Source organism: Bos indicus, chromosome 7 (genome assembly GCF_029378745.1).
Source record: "Bos indicus isolate NIAB-ARS_2022 breed Sahiwal x Tharparkar chromosome 7, NIAB-ARS_B.indTharparkar_mat_pri_1.0, whole genome shotgun sequence".
NCBI lineage: Eukaryota > Metazoa > Chordata > Mammalia > Artiodactyla > Bovidae > Bos > Bos indicus.
Window position 1 is genome coordinate 9,340,132 of NC_091766.1, and position 16,006 is coordinate 9,356,137.

At 38.3% G+C, this 16,006-nt stretch overlaps 1 protein-coding gene across 1 annotated transcript; it reads left to right on the forward strand.

Moving 5' to 3' along the window:
* Positions 1-14,553: 14,553 nt before the first annotated feature.
* LOC139183963 (olfactory receptor 7A10-like) lies at positions 14,554-15,522 on the forward strand. The gene has a single exon (XM_070792259.1). It carries the CDS (start codon positions 14,554-14,556, stop codon positions 15,520-15,522), a length of 969 nt encoding a protein of 322 aa, XP_070648360.1.
* The last annotated feature ends 484 nt before the right edge of the window (positions 15,523-16,006 follow it).

The following is a 16,006-nucleotide window of genomic DNA, read 5'->3' on the forward strand; positions in this document are numbered from 1 at the left end:
TGCCTAGGGTCGCAAAGATTCGGGCATAACTGAAGCTACTGAGCATGCACACATCATCATAAAGGATGTTTAATTTTGTCAAAAAATTTTTCTCAGTCTTTAGTGATTATATTTTTTATTCTTCATTCTGTTAATTGGAGTATTACATTTGTGGATTTATATATGTTGAGACATCCTTGAATCTCAAGGGAAAATCTCATTTGAATTCAGTGTATAATATTTATCATGTGCTATGGAATTTTTTTTTAAACAGGCATTTTCTGGGGAGGGAATACTTTGCATCTATGTTTCTCAGGAATATTTTTCTGTAATTTTCTTTCCTTGTAGTGTTTTTATTTGGTTTAGATGTCAGAGTAATGTTGACTTTGCCAAATGATTTAGAAAGTGCTACCTCCTTATCAACACTTTAGATTTTGAGAAGGATTGGTATAATTCAACAGTGAAGCCATCTTACATGGGGCTTTTCTTTAATACTGATTCAAGCACCTTTCTAGTCATTGGTCTGTTCAGATATTCTGTTTCTTCATGAATCAGTCTTAGTAACTTGAGTGTTTCTAGGTATTTATTCACTACTTCTCAGTTACTTAACTTGTCAATATGTAATTGTTTATGATGGTCTCATGATTCTTTGTCTTTGTGTGGTATCAGCAGTTATGTCTCCTCTTTCATGTAAAATCTTCTTAGTCATTCCTCTTTTTTCTTAGTGTAGCCAAAAGATCACCAACATTGTTTGTCTTCTCAAAAACCACCTCTTAGTTTCATTAAATTTTAAATTGTCTTTATAGCCTGTGTCTTATTTCTCTCTACTCCAATACTTATTTCCTTCCTTCTGTTGACTTTGGGCTTAGTTTGCTGTTCTTTTTGTAGTTCATTGATGTAGAAATTTAGGTTGTCTATTTGGTATCTTTCTTTTATCTTAATTTGGCATTTAGCGTGCATGTTAAGTCCCTTCAGTTGTGTCTGACTCTTTGTGACCCTACAGACCATGTAGCTTGCCAGGCTTCTCTGTCCATGGGATTCACCAGATAAGAATACTGGAATGGGTTGCCATGCCCTCTTCCAGAGGATCTTCCTGACCCAGGGATCCAAATGGGTCTCTTACATCTCCTGCATTGGAGGCGGGTTCTTTACCACTAATGCTACCTGGCAAAGTCCTTGGTGTTTAGAAGGCAAGTTTAGTCCTTTTCCATCATATGAGGATACAGGAAAATTTTTAATTTACAATCCAGAAGACAGCCTTCTTTGGACTTTGATCATGCCTGCACCTGATCTTACATTTCCAGAACTATAAAAAAATAAATATGTGTTGTTGGTAGACTACCAGTTTATGGAATTTTGTACAGACCCCTGAACTGATGGCAACCTACTCCAGTGGGTAGCCAGGAGAATTCCATGGAAAAAGGAGCCTGGTAGGCTACAATTCATCACAAAGAGTCAGCCATGACTGAACAACTGAGTACACCTGCCCTGACTTTTAGCCATTTCACAAGACAGCAGCTCACTACTTAAAAGCCAGCTGCAGAATCATTCCTCCGCTCCCAAAGTTTTATTTTAGGAAGGGCCCAGTCTCTTTTAAGGGCTACCTTGATTGCATCAGGCCAAACCAGGGTAACCTCACTCTTGATTAACACAAAGAAAACTGAATTGAGACTTTATTAAATCTGGAAAATACTTTCATTTTTTTCCATAAAGTATATTTTAATATTGAGTGTTAAATTCACTTATCCACATTCAAGGGGAGATGTATCTAGAGTGCATAAAGCAGAAACAGGGATCTTGAAGCTGTCTCACAATTCTCCTTGCTACACTGTGTTAAAGAATTGGAAGATTCAGTTTTGTTATGATGTCAGTTCTACCTAATCTGTGCTACAGATGGAAATTCAACTAATATTTTTACAAATTTTTTTTTCATGTAGTAATTGCCAATTATTTCTGATATTTGTATGGAAAGTGCAAAGAACTGCCAAAGGCAAAAAAAAATTATTTTGAAGGTTTCACACTAGCAGGTGCTGTAAAAATATAATAATGAAGACACTGTGATTTGGGGCTTCCCAGGTGGCACTAGTGGTAAAGAACCCACCTGCCTATGCAGATCACATGAGACGAGGGTTCAAAACCTGAGTCTGGAAGATCCTCTGGAAGAGGCCATGGCAACCCACTTCAGTATTCTTGCCTGGAGAATCTCCATGGACAAGGAGCCTGGCAGGCTACAGTTCATGGGGTCGGAAAGAGTCAGAGATGACTGAAGGGATTTAGCACACATGCACACAGAAACTTATGGAGGAGTGGAACAGAGTCATGGATAGACATATTTGCTCGATTGATTTTTGACAAAAGCACTAAAACAATGAAGAAAATAATGTTTTGACAAAATGGTGCAGGAAGTGGATATCTGTAGAGAAAAATACATAAATATCTATGCATTGATATTAGTAACTATATTAAATGTTGTGTATGTCCCACCCATATAATCCTTTTTTTTTTTTACATTTTCTAGTTTGCTTTTATTTATTTTTTTTGTCAATTCCTATCATTTCTGACATTTCAAAGCTCAGTTTTCAACTACCATATCTTGATATCTGTATCCAAGGGCTTTAAGTGGAAAATGAAACATTCTCTCACCATCTGCATAGTTACCTGATAATTGCAATGAAATACTATAACCTTTCCTGGAATTTTATATTCTCATGGTAGTCAATCCACACTTGATCTTTAAATAGTCTCTAAGATTTTTACTTATTTTCTTGGGCTCAAAAATCACCCTGGATGGTCACTGCAGCCATGAAATTAAAAGACACTTGCTTCTTGGAAGGAAAGCTTAGATAGCATATTAAAAAGCAGAAACATCACTTTGCCAACAAAACTATAGTATTTACAGTAGTAATGTACAGATGTGAGATTAGGACCATAAAGGAGGCTGAGCACTAAAGAATTGAAGTTTTTGACTCGTGGTGCTGGAGACTTTTGAGAGTCCCTTGGGGAGCAAGAAGATCAAACCAGTCAATCCTGAAGGAAATCAACCCTCAATATTCATTGAAAGAACTGATGCTGAAGCTGAAGCACCAATCCTTTGGCCACCTAGTGAGAAAAGCTGACTTCCTGGACAAGACCCTGATGCTGAAAGAGTGAGGGCAGGAGGAGAAGGGGGTGACAGAGGATGAGATGGTTAAATGGCATCACTGACTCCAGGGACATGAGTTTTTGAGCAAACTCAGAGATAGTGAAGGACAGGGAAGCTTGGCATGCTGCAGTTCATGGGGTCACAAAGAGTCAGACATGACTTATCACCTGAGCAACAGCAAGATTTTACCTGAAACCTTGCCTGATGAATGTTGACATGACCTTTCTCCCATGATAGTCCCCCAAGAAAACACTTCCTTAAGTCCCTCTTATTGGATGCACCTGATTCACCTTAGATTTCAGAATAAATGGTTGCTTTGAGATTGCCACTCTTAAATAGGTTCAAGAAAAGATACAATTTAGTAGTTTATCTGCCCCTTTCCTGTTAAAGTGAAGTGCTTTCCAGATTTCCACAATCTAGACAGGAACTGAATTTTACAACTCTCTCTAATGTTGTTTGGAGAGACACAGAGAGAGGGAGAGAGGGGAAAGAATGAATATTTCTTTAATATTTAATAAAAGGTGTAATAGTGCAAGCATGCATGGATTAGTCACTCAGTTGTGTCCAACTCTTTGCGACCCCACAGCTCCTCTGTCCATAGGATTCTCAAGGCAAGAATACTGGAGTGAATTGCCAGTTCCCTCCCCAAATAGTAAAAGTAGCACTTTGGTATCTAACTCTATTTGATTCCTGAGTTTGGGAAGGAAACTGAGGATAATTTGAGTTCAGAAAATAAGGTATTTATGTAATTATTTTATTATCATTCCATAAATCAGTAATTAAACTAGTGGGGACTGGATGAAAGTACTTAGGATTAAATTTTTAAATATTTGAAATGTTTCAGGTTCTGGTTTTTCTTTTAGAGATTTTATTCCCATGTGCACATCACATGAGAATACGTACTTGAACTACTGTATCCTGTAGCATCCATTTAGTTGGTAGATAAATATTAATTATCATTAAACATCATGCCCCATAACTTCATGGGAAATAGATGGGGAAACAGTGGAAACAGTGTCAGACTTTATTTTGGGGGGCTCCAAAATCACTGCAGATGGTGACTGCAGCCAGGAAATTAAAAGATGCTTACTCTGTAGAAGAAAATTTATGACTAACCTAGATAGCATATTGAAAACCAGAGACATTACTTTGCCAAAAAAGATCCATCTAGTCAAGGCTATGGTTTTTCCAGTGGTCATGTATGGATGTGAGAGTTGGACTGTGAAGAAAGCTGAGTGCCGAAGAATTGATGCTTTTGAACTGTGGTGTTGGAGAAGACTCTTGAGAGTCCCTTGGATTGCAAGGAGATCCAACCAGTCCATTCCAAGGAGATCAGCCCTGGGATTTCTTTGGAAGGAATGATGCTAAAGCTGAAACTCCAATACTTTGGCCACCTCAGGTGAAGAGTTGATTCATTGGAAAAGACTCTGATGCTTGGAGGGATTGGGGGCAGGGGGAGAAGGGGACGACAGAGGATGAGATGGCTGGATCGCATCACTGACTCAATGGATGTGAGTCTGAGTGAACTCCGGGAGTTGGTGATGGACAAGGAGGCCTGACGTGCTGTGATTCATGGGGTTGCAAAGAGTCGGACACGACTGAGCGACTGAACTGAACTTAACTGAAAGGGGCATGGGGCTTCCCAGGTGGCACTAGAGGTAAAGAACCCACCTACAAATTCAGCAGACACAAGAGATGCGGGTTCAATCCTGGAACAGGAAGATCCCTTAGAGGAGAGCTTGGCAACTCACTCTAGTATTCTTGTGTGTAGGATCCCATGGACAGAGGAACTTGGTGGGCTATGATTCTTAGGGTTGCAAAAAGTCAGACATGACTGAAGCAACTTAGTATGTATGCAAAGTAGTATAGTAGTCAATTTTGCTGCAGCAACAAGCAATCCCTAAACATGGTGGCTTAGAATAACAATTGTTTACCTATTATTATATTAAATGCATGTTGCAAAGTGTCTATGGCTCTGGCCATATTGTGCTAGGCTACCTGTATGTCTGGGAGCCATACCAGTGGACCAGCTCCTAGGTGGAAAATGCCCATTCTCATGATAGAGGGGAACAGTAATAGTAATAGAAAGGGTGGCCTCTTCCAAAGCCTCTTACAGCTTCTCCTTAGGCTCTGAGCATGTCATGTCAAAATTCACAAGTGGGGACATGTACTCCTCCCAATTGTACCTTCAAGGCACAAAGTAATGGATGGGAGGTACATTCCTTTTAAGAGAATAAGGGAGTAATGCAGTAATTTTGAAAAATAAAAATGCTACTCAAGGCAGAAGCAAACACAAGTATTTCGTACTACTACTGACATCAATTGCTTATGAATTTTATGCTACAGACTTGCAACAAAGGAAAATAAAAAGAGTGGGAGAAATACGATGATTCACCAATAAATGGAAGCTTTGCACATATTCTGAGTAGACCATAGAAACAGTAAAATAGCTTGAGAGAGTCTAAAAATTCTTCCTGAGATAATATGAAGCCAGCATGAGGGGGTCAGTGTTTATGTCCCTGTGTAGAACAAGGCACAGAATGGTGGGCGCTCAAACACTCTCCTCCCTGTGTGAAATTCTGGGAGGAGATATGCCTTTATAATCACAATTCAACCCACGACCAGAGTATTCCTGGACTCCCTTCTTATTTTAAGAGATTCTCTGGAGTCCCAATGATTTTAGTCAATTCTGAACTCAGACATAGTCATAATAGGTGCAATTAATTGAGCATCTGTCTGTGCCAAGTAATTTCCTGTGATATCTAAAATATTATCAACTTAGACAATAACTGCTTAGGTGAAATCTACCCACTTTTACAAAAGGATGCACAGGTCAAAATTATTACTTCGTACCAAGAGTGAAATACACAAGAGGCACATGTTAAATTGTATATGCACTAGTAGAATGACTGAGTTCAACATTTGACCACCTTACATCAGACCAAAGGTGGAAAGGAAGATCCTTAATAGAGAAGACCTAAAAGACCTACACCTCACTCTGGACCACAGTGCTGACATTCCGAGTGTGGTCCACAGGGTAAGACTTACAACATCAACAACATCTGGGAATTTATTACAAATGTAGGATCTCTGGGCAGCCCTGTTGTTGTTTTTCAATTGCTAAGTCATGTACTACTCTTTGCAACCTCATGGACTGTAGCATGCCAGGCTCCTCTGTCCTCCACTATCTATGGGAGTTTGCTCAAATTCATGTCCATTGAGTTAATGATGCTATCTAGCCATCCCATCCTCTGCTGCCCCATTCTCCAGTTGCCTTCAACCTTTCCCATCATCAGGGTCTTCTGCAATGAGTTGGCCCTTCGCATTAAGGGGCTAAAGTAGTGGAGCTTCAGCAACAGTCCTTCCAATGAATATTCAGGGTTGATTTTCTTTAGGATCAACTGGTTTGATCTCCTTGTAGTCCAAAGGACTCTCAAGAGTCTTCTCCAACACCAAAACTTGAAAGTATCAATTCTTTGGTGCTCAGGTTTCTTTATGGTCCAACTCTCGTATCCATACATGACTACTGGAAAGACAATAGCTTTGACTACATGGACCCTTGCTGGCAAAGTGATGTCTATGCTTTTTAATATGCTGTCCAGGTTTCACATAGCTTTCCTTCCAAAGAGCAACCATCTTTTAATTTTATGGCTCAAGTCACCATCCACAATGATTTTGGAACCCAAGAAAATAAAATCCACCACTGCTTCCACTTTTTCCCTTTTATTTGCCATGAGGTGATGGGACTGGATGCCATGATCTTAGTTTTTTAAATATTGAATTTCAAGCCAGCTTTTTCGCTCTCCTCTTTCACCCTCAAGAGGCTTTTTAGTTTCTCTTAAATTTCTTCCATTAAAGTGATATCATCTGCATATCTGAGGTTGTTGATATTTCTTCCAACAATCTTGATTGCAGATTGTGCTCCATCCAGCCCTGCATTTCACATGATATATTCTGCATAGAAGTTAAATAAGCAAGGTGACATTCTACAGCCTTTTCATACTCTTTTTCCAATTTTGCACCAGTCAGTTGTTCCATATCCAGTTCTGTTGCTTCTTGACCCACATTCAGGTTTCTCAGGAGACAGGTAAGGTGATCCCATCCCTTTAAGAATTTTCCAGTTTCTTGCTATACACACAGTCAAAGGTTTAATTGTAGTCAATGAAGCAGGGTTAGATTTTTTCTATAACTCTCTTGCTTTCCCCATGATCCAAAGAATGTTGACAGTTTGATCTCTGGTTCCTCTACTTCTTTGAAACCCAGCTTGCACATTTGGAAATTCTCAGGTCATGAACTGCTGAATCCTAGCTTGAATGATTTTGAGCATAATCTTACTAGCATATGAAATGAACACAACTGTAGAAGGCAATGGCACACCACTCCAGTACTCTTGCCTGGAAAATCCCATGGACGGAGGAGCCTGGTGGGCTGCAGTCCATGGGGTCACTGAGCGACTTCACTTTCACTTTTCACTTTCATGCATTGGAGAAGGAAATGGCAACCCATTCCTGTGTTCTTGCCTGGAGAATCCCAGGGATGGTGGAGCCTGGTGGGCTGCTGTCTATGGGGTCGCACAGAGTCAGACATGACTGAAGTGACTTAGCAGCAGCAGCAGCAGCAGTATGGTAGTTAGAACTTGGCATTGCCCTTCTTTGAGATTGTAATGAAAACTGACATTTTCCAGTCCTGTGGCCACTGCTGAGTTTTCCATTTACTGACATATTGAGTGTAACACTTTAAAAGTCCTGCCAATTTTGAATCTTCATTTAAACAGAATACCCTAGTGATTCGTGTTCACATCTATGTTGGAAGAAGTGCTTTCTCAGAATAGTGTTTCTGAACTTCGCTACTGTAGACATTATGCTGGATAATTCTCTAGGGTGTGGTCAGTTTTTACTTTTCAGACTGTTAAACTGTATCCCTGGCCTGAACCCACTGTCAGTGAGTAGCACTTCCCCCGATATGACAATCAACAATTTCTCCAGATATTGCCAAGTGTCTTCAGAAGATGAAATTATCTCTGATTGAGAAGCCTTAGCCTGGAGTGAGAGAACTAGAAATATCTCATGTTCTAATCAAAACACACACCTTACTCAGTTCGTAAGTTTTAGGCCAATTATCCAAATTGCAATCACTGCAAATTTAGGAGGCTCATTATTGTACAATCCTCATAAGATGGATTATTGCAAAACATAAATGAAATAATATGTAAGACTCTAAGCTCAGCCTATGGTGTATTAAAAGATCTAAGTGGATATCTTATAATTATCAAACGGTTTATAAATAAAGGACTAAATATCAACTTTTCATATGCATTTAAAGCATGTAAATCTTATTGATGTGTTCAAGGCATTATGAAGCCTAGGATTATTTTACCGATGGTTTTATAACAAAGATACACACTTCTCTCACTTATCAAAGAAGAAGCAGTAATTTTCTGGAGATATCAGGAGTTGTGTTCCCATCACAAGCCAGTGCTTCAGAGGGCCAAGTGACCTAGTCAAGACAGGTTCCTCAGACTTAGACATGAAAGAAAACTTTGAGTGTTGTAAAAAGTTTCAATGTCAGACCTCTGGGAGAGAGGAGACTTCATGGAGTAACAGTAAGAATCAGATACACCTGACTTCTAACCTGTTCACCTGGGAATAGCAAATCAGCATGGAAAATTTCCATTCTGTCCAGACAAGTTTCCCTGAGGAAATAATGTATTCAAGGGTTGGAGTAACAATGGAAAATGTGCCGAAAATAATGTGAAGATACAGAAAACATAAGGAACTATAAATATCTCCTCTGCTGCAATGTCTGAGCAATTCTATCTTGAGCTGGAGAAGGCATGGTTTTTCATTTAGATTCCCAAGTCTGGTTTTGCTTCAATGCTTCCTAATCATCTCTTGTTTAAAGACAGAACTTCAATCAACATCATCAACCATTCAGGGAGCATTTGGACTTTCACACAGAGACCTTCATCTCAGACTTCCCACTCAGGTGAGTCCAAGCAAGAAATAACCACTGAAGGAGAAAGTCACAGAGAATGAAACTCAACACTATTTATCTAGGGTCACCTGAAAACCTAAGCAACTGACCCAGAGCCAAGAGATCTCCATGTTTGCTTGTTTGTTTGATTAACTTATAACAAATGTATTTAACAACTTAAAAGGAAAGTACCTATGAATTGAGAAATACAAGAATTACAGTTGATAATTAAGTAATATGAATGCAAATCTAGTTGGAAGAGACTCAAGAAGAAATGGGAGGCATAGTGATCAATAAAATTTGAATGTTTCAAAGGACTTTTGCAGTTGATGGGAGTAGGAAATAAACTGTTTGGTTAGAAGTGATTTGTAGTGAAGTGACATTTTATTTACTTTTTAATTTTTAAGATGTAATATATTGGAGCATTCATAAGGAAGATCCGAATCAATGGCTGTAGTAACTACCTGGAAATACAGTTCTTGAGACACACATGTCACAGAGTCTTTGAACACTCAGATTTGAGTGTTCACTTGTTTAAAAATTGCATTTACCATACAAACAGGCATATGGTAAAGGGGTTAACTTTGCAATTAGTTCACTACCTATGGGCTGAATATATTTGGGGACTTATTAGCTATTTACTTTCTCTACTGTAAACTGTCCATGCAAATTGTTTCACATACTGGCTTCTGAGTGTTCTATTCTTTTTTTTTTTTTTTTTTCTACACCCCTTCTTTTGTAATTTCTTTCACCTCTGGCTAAGAAAAGGCTAGGAAACCCACTGCAACAGGTGGAAGAAAGGGGGCATGAAATGTATTTTAGATACCTTGACAAGTCTTGTTGCTAAAACTAGAGATACAGGCAGCTTCTCTGTCCCTATTCTTCCCCTTCCAACACAAGTGTGTCAGGCACCATTTCCGTGGCTCCATTTCATGGTTGCTCTAAACTGCAACCGCTTCTCCTACTCCAGATTCCCTATATGAGTCTCTCTTTATTCTTGTTTTTATTACGTTCTTTCAAACAAAGGGTTATCATTTTGAAAGGAAGTTTGCTATGCACCATTTAATTCTTGTATGTGTGTATACTGCATTTGTTGGGTTGTATGAGAGTGCATAAACTGGAAGTGGTCAAAACTATCAGTTGGTCATATATTGGCCTCCCTTCCACTGATTTTCAAGCATAGAAATTCTTCTGCCTTCTTAGTAATAATAAACTGTCATTTATGTGAATTGCCATCTTATCCACATGTTTTTACTTAGGGCTACCTTATGAATTTTATGAGTAGATCTGTTTTTAAAATGGCAATAACTTGTTGCCCTTTTGTGGAACACATGCTTTTGCACTCAACTAATTTATTGCTTATTTCTTTTTCATAAACATGTTTGAATCCATTTAAATGTATTTAGGGCTTCCCTGATGGCTCAGATGGTTAAGAATGTGCCTGCAATGTGGAAGACCTGTGTTTGATCTCTAGGTCAGGAAGATACCCTGGAGAAGGGGATGGCTGCCCAGAGTGCCAGTATTTTTGCCTCTAGAATTCCATGGACAGAGAAGCCTGACAGGCTACAGTACATGGGGTCGCCAAGAGTCAGACACGACTGAGCAACTTTCACTCACATATGTATTTAGATTGAATTTATATTTTTGCATACTGCTTACTGTAATGATTTTTTAAATTATAATGCTTATTCTTTCTTTTTAGGTTTTTGCTCATTTCATTTCACTTGTGTAAATTTGACTATTGTTATTTTATATATTATTTCTTTCAAAAATTCATCTTACTGTCTTATTCAATTTTGTTTAGTTGTTTTGTATCCACTATACTTAGCATGCTATCCTATTTATTTCATAAATTCCATTTTCTAAAAACCCATTTTATATAAATGCACTCCTTTATGAAGCCACAAGAGCAAGGAAAGCAGGTGAGGTCCATGCTTTTTGGATCTCCCTTTTTTTTTTTTCCCATGGAGAAAGAAGATTACAATAAAATAAATGTGTGTATTACAGAATGCTCATAGGCATAAACCAAATGAAAGAAAGGGTAGATTTTGTGGCATTATAGGATTTTATAAATCACCCTGTGAGGCGGCTTCCTCCTCTGGGACAAGAATCAGAAAGTGAAATAGAACCTGAAAAAGAATGGATATATATATATATATATATATATATATATATATATATATCTGTGTGACTTAATCATTTTGTTGTATGCCTGAAACTAGTACAGCATTATAAATCAACTACACTCCCTTATAATTTTTTAAAAATTTAAGTAAGTAAAAGAAGTGAAGTATAAAAAAAAGAAGTAGAGTGTGACCAATGGGTTTTTCCAAAAAAAGAGAATAAAAACAAAGCCCCAAAATAATAAAGAAAATGACACATAAGAAAATTAACAGAAGAGTCAGCTTCATCCACTATTGAACCACATGTGCTTAGTTGCTTAGTCATGTTTGATTCTTTGCGACCCCATGCACTATAGCCTACCAGCCTCCTCTGTCCATGGGACTCTCCAGGCAAGAATACTGGAGTGGGTGGCCATGCCCTCCTCCATGGGATCTTCCCAACCCAGGGATCGAACCCAGGTCTCCCACATTGCAGGTGGATTCTTTACCATCTGAGCCATGAGGGAAGCCCAAGAATACTGGAGTGGGTAGCTGATCCCTTCTCAAGGGGCTGTTCCTGACTCAGGAATCAGACCAGGGTCTCCCGCATTACAGGCAGATTCTTTACCAGCTGAGCTACCAGAGAAGCCCACTGAACCATATAGAAATATATGTAGTCAAATACACAGGAACAAATATGAAATAAACATTCAATCAGGGGCTTCATGTGGATTCTGTGATTTTGTAAAAAGAGGAAAAAAAGTGTGGTCAGTGTGGTATCCCTTGAGTCTGAGATCACTTCAGTGCCCATGCTGCTGCCTGTTCTCTCTGTAACCTGCCTCTTCTGTTGAGCTCTTTACTTGTATTGCTTTCCCTCAACAAGATTGCTTTCCCTATTTTTGCATTTATCTCAGTGAATAAGAAACTTCTTTGAAGTGTCCAAGCTGTCTACATGCTTTTAACATGTGATCTAGCATGTGTGCACAGGCAAGCAAGAAATAGATACATATGCATATATGCACACACATACAGACACAAACACATCTGAACAAGTGTGTTAGTTGCTCAGTCATGTCTGACTCTTTGCAGCTCCATGGACTGTAGCCTGCCAGGCTCCTCCGTCCATAGAATTTTCCAGGCAAGAATACTGGAGTGGGTTGCCATTTCCTTCTCCAGGACATCTGAACAAAGAGAACCAAAAAACCGTTATTATGTATAATGCACTATGATATTTTCTTTTGTGTTTTACTTATTCTATTCTATTTTATTCTTATGAATCACATAGTCTGACCCTTTAATAGGCCTGGATCTCAGAATATGGAAAATATTCTCCAGCATGTTTCCATACCTACGTTAGTATTTCTTGGCTTTTTTTTCTTCTTTCATCATCAGCAACTTCTGTGAGAACATATTCTTTTATTCCTTTATGTAATGTATATTTACTCAGCTACTGTTCCTAACTAAACTAAGTCTGGGGTGTTGAGGAGTATGCATGATAATAATAAATGCCTCAAGGCACTCAGAGTCTAGAGAGGATAGTAGGTATATAATTAAACAAAAATTACAAATTATTGCAAGAGAAACACTTCTTTATATGTGGGAATATTTTTAAATGATTCATTAATGAGATTACATCAGCAGTCTAATAAAGAAGATGACATTTTGAAGATAGTGGTGAATAAAAAGTTCCAAATAGACCAGCAGTTGACTCTCCAAGCAGAGGGAAACAGATGCACATAGACTCTGAGTCTTGAGCCTGTGATATCCAGTGATGCTGTGACTGAAGATCAATATTTATGAAATTGATGTGGGTGAGGGTATCACAAAGAGATGAACTTGGTGATTCAGATAATAAGAGTCAAGCCTAGAGTTTGAAATTATGGGATTTGGGGTTCATCCTCCAGTGGGGAGACACTGAGAGATGATTAAGTCGGGAAGTTGGGCAGTCTGCATTGTAATATAGAAAGGTTTCTATGGGTCAGTGTAAATACTGGCTGCAGGGGTACCAGCCTGTGAAAGACAGGTGGTATTAGGAACCTCAATAGGAAAGCAATGGAGACATTTGAGAGGAAGAAGGAAAACAACAACAACAACAACAACCAGTCAAATCTCATTGCCAGAGGTAACCACTTACTAACAGGAAGTAGTTGTAGTTTAGTGCATGTGCCTGCTCAGTAGTGTCTGACTCTTTGAGACCCCATGGACTATAGCTCACCAGTCTCCTCCATCCATGGGATTATTTCAGCAAGAATACTAAAATGGGTTGACATTTTCTTCTCCAGGGGAATCTTCCCTACCCAGAGATCAAATCTGCATCTCCTGTGGCTCCTGCATTGGCAGGCTAATTCTTTACCACTGAGCCACCAGAGAAGCCCACCATCAGGAAGGAACTATGCAAAGCTTTTTATGTGTACTGATTAAATCTGCCAGGCTTCTGTGACTTAGCAACTAAACCACCACCACTAAATCTGTCAGCTACTCCAAGAGGATAGATACTGCTATTCCTATTGTTTGGGTGAGGATATTAACATTTAGAATATTTCCAGTGACTTTCCAAAATCAAACAGCAAATATGTGTAGAACCAAAACTCAAAACCAGAGTTTCAAATTACAAAAGGTTTCCATTTGATATCACTTAGAAAGAGCTTCAAATTATAAAAGTTTTGTGCTTGATCTTATTTAGAAAAATATTTTTAACAGATAACTTTTAAAATCTTCCATTTTTGTTGTAGTTTCAATACTTTCCTTTGTGAATTTTTAATTTATTCCTTTTGTCAATTTTTCTAGTAGGATGTTCTACATTGATCATATAAATATACCATTCCTTTCTTTTTGGTAAAATGCATTTTGCTTCTTTACTCTTCTGGGTATCCAGGATTGAATGGTTTCCAGGACCAAGAAAGTTTATCTTTATCACAAAAAATTAACACACCCTTTAAGTCTCTTTTTCATACCTGATTTTTTTAGCTTTACAGCACTGTCATTATCTGATAATTTTTATAATTTCTTATTTGTTTCTATTCTTCCTCCATCATTGAACTGTATGAACTATTGTATATTAGCACTGTATACTCTTTATCCAGAAGTTAGTCAGTCTTCAATTTATACTCCCAAATATATGACATAATTTCTCTTCAAAGTTTAGAATAAATGATTTTATGGGGAGAAGACTGAATGTGGGATGAAGTATTCAGAGATTGCACATGGGATCACTTGAGGGAAATTTTTCATATGAAAATTACAGATATTAATATTAAATGTAAAATATGAATTGTAGAATTTCAACTATGTTTACAATACTAATTTCTGAGAAAACTAGTCATGTTATTTTTGTTTCTTGATAGTCACATTCACCACATGGAACCAGGGAATGAGACAAAAATTTTGGAATTTCTTCTTCTGGGATTTTCAGAGGAACCAGAACTGCAGCCCCTCATATTTGGTCTGTTCCTCTTCATGTACCTGATCACTGTGTTTGGAAATCTGCTCATTATCCTGGCTGTCAGCTCAGACTCCTACCTCCACACCCCCATGTACTTCTTCCTCTCCAACCTGTCCTTTGTAGACATCTGTTTCACCTCCACAACCATCCCAAAGATGCTGCAGAACATAAGGACACAGAGCAAAGTTATAACCTATGAAGGCTGTATCACCCAGATGTATTTTTTCGTACTCTTTGCAGTATTGGACATGTTTCTCCTGACCGTGATGGCCTATGACCGATTTGTAGCCATCTGTCACCCCCTGCACTACATGGTCATCATGAACCCCCAGCTCTGTGGTCTGCTGGTTCTGGTGTCCTGGATGATGAGTGCCCTGAATTCCTTGTTACAAAGTGCAATGGTGTTGAGATTGTCCTTCTGTACATACATGGAAATCCCCCACTTTTTCTGTGAAATTAATCAGTTGATTCAACTTGCCTGTTCTGACATGTTTCTTAATGAGATAGTAATGTATTTTGCAGCTGCAATATTGGGTGGTGGTTCCTTCACTGGGATTCTCTATTCATATTCCAAGATAGTTTCTTCAATACAAAGAATCTCATCAGCTCAGGGGGAGTATAAGGCATTTTCCACCTGTGCATCTCACCTCTCAGTTGTCTCTTTATTTTATTGTACATGTTTAGGAGTGTATCTTAGCTCTGCTGCTACCCACAGCTCACATTCAAGTGTAGTCGCCTCAGTGATGTATACTGTGGTCACACCCATGCTGAACCCCTTCATCTATAGTCTGCGGAACAAAGACATAAAGAGGGCTCTGGAAAGAATCATTAGGAAGGCAGTTATAAAATTGTTATCTGTTCTGGGACTGAAGAACTACCCATGATTGCAGGATTTAAATAAATGGAGCCAGAAATTGCTATGTTTTAACCAGATTTTGTAAGGAGAACTTGTCCATTTATTTTTAGGAATTTCCTTTTATTTGAATTCAACTCATCTACACAATTTAAGGAACTCAATTTATTGAGCTTTATTATGAATAAAGTTTTGGAAATTTTGATAGAGGGTGCATGAATCTATAGAATGCTTTGGGTAGCATCAGCATTTCAATAATATTAAGTCTTCCAAGCCATGGACACCTAATATTTTTTCATCTATTTGTCTTATTGAATTTTTCTCATCAATATATTCCAGGTTTTAGTGTAAGGTATTTAGTGTACAGATTTTAGTGTAAGATATTTTAGTCTTACCCCTCATTGATTTCTGTATCTACATGATCTATCTAACCCCTCTGAACAACAATTCTGAAATTTAGAATGAGGGTTCTGATTGTATGGTCTTCATTGGATGGACTTTTTTAAAGAACAAAT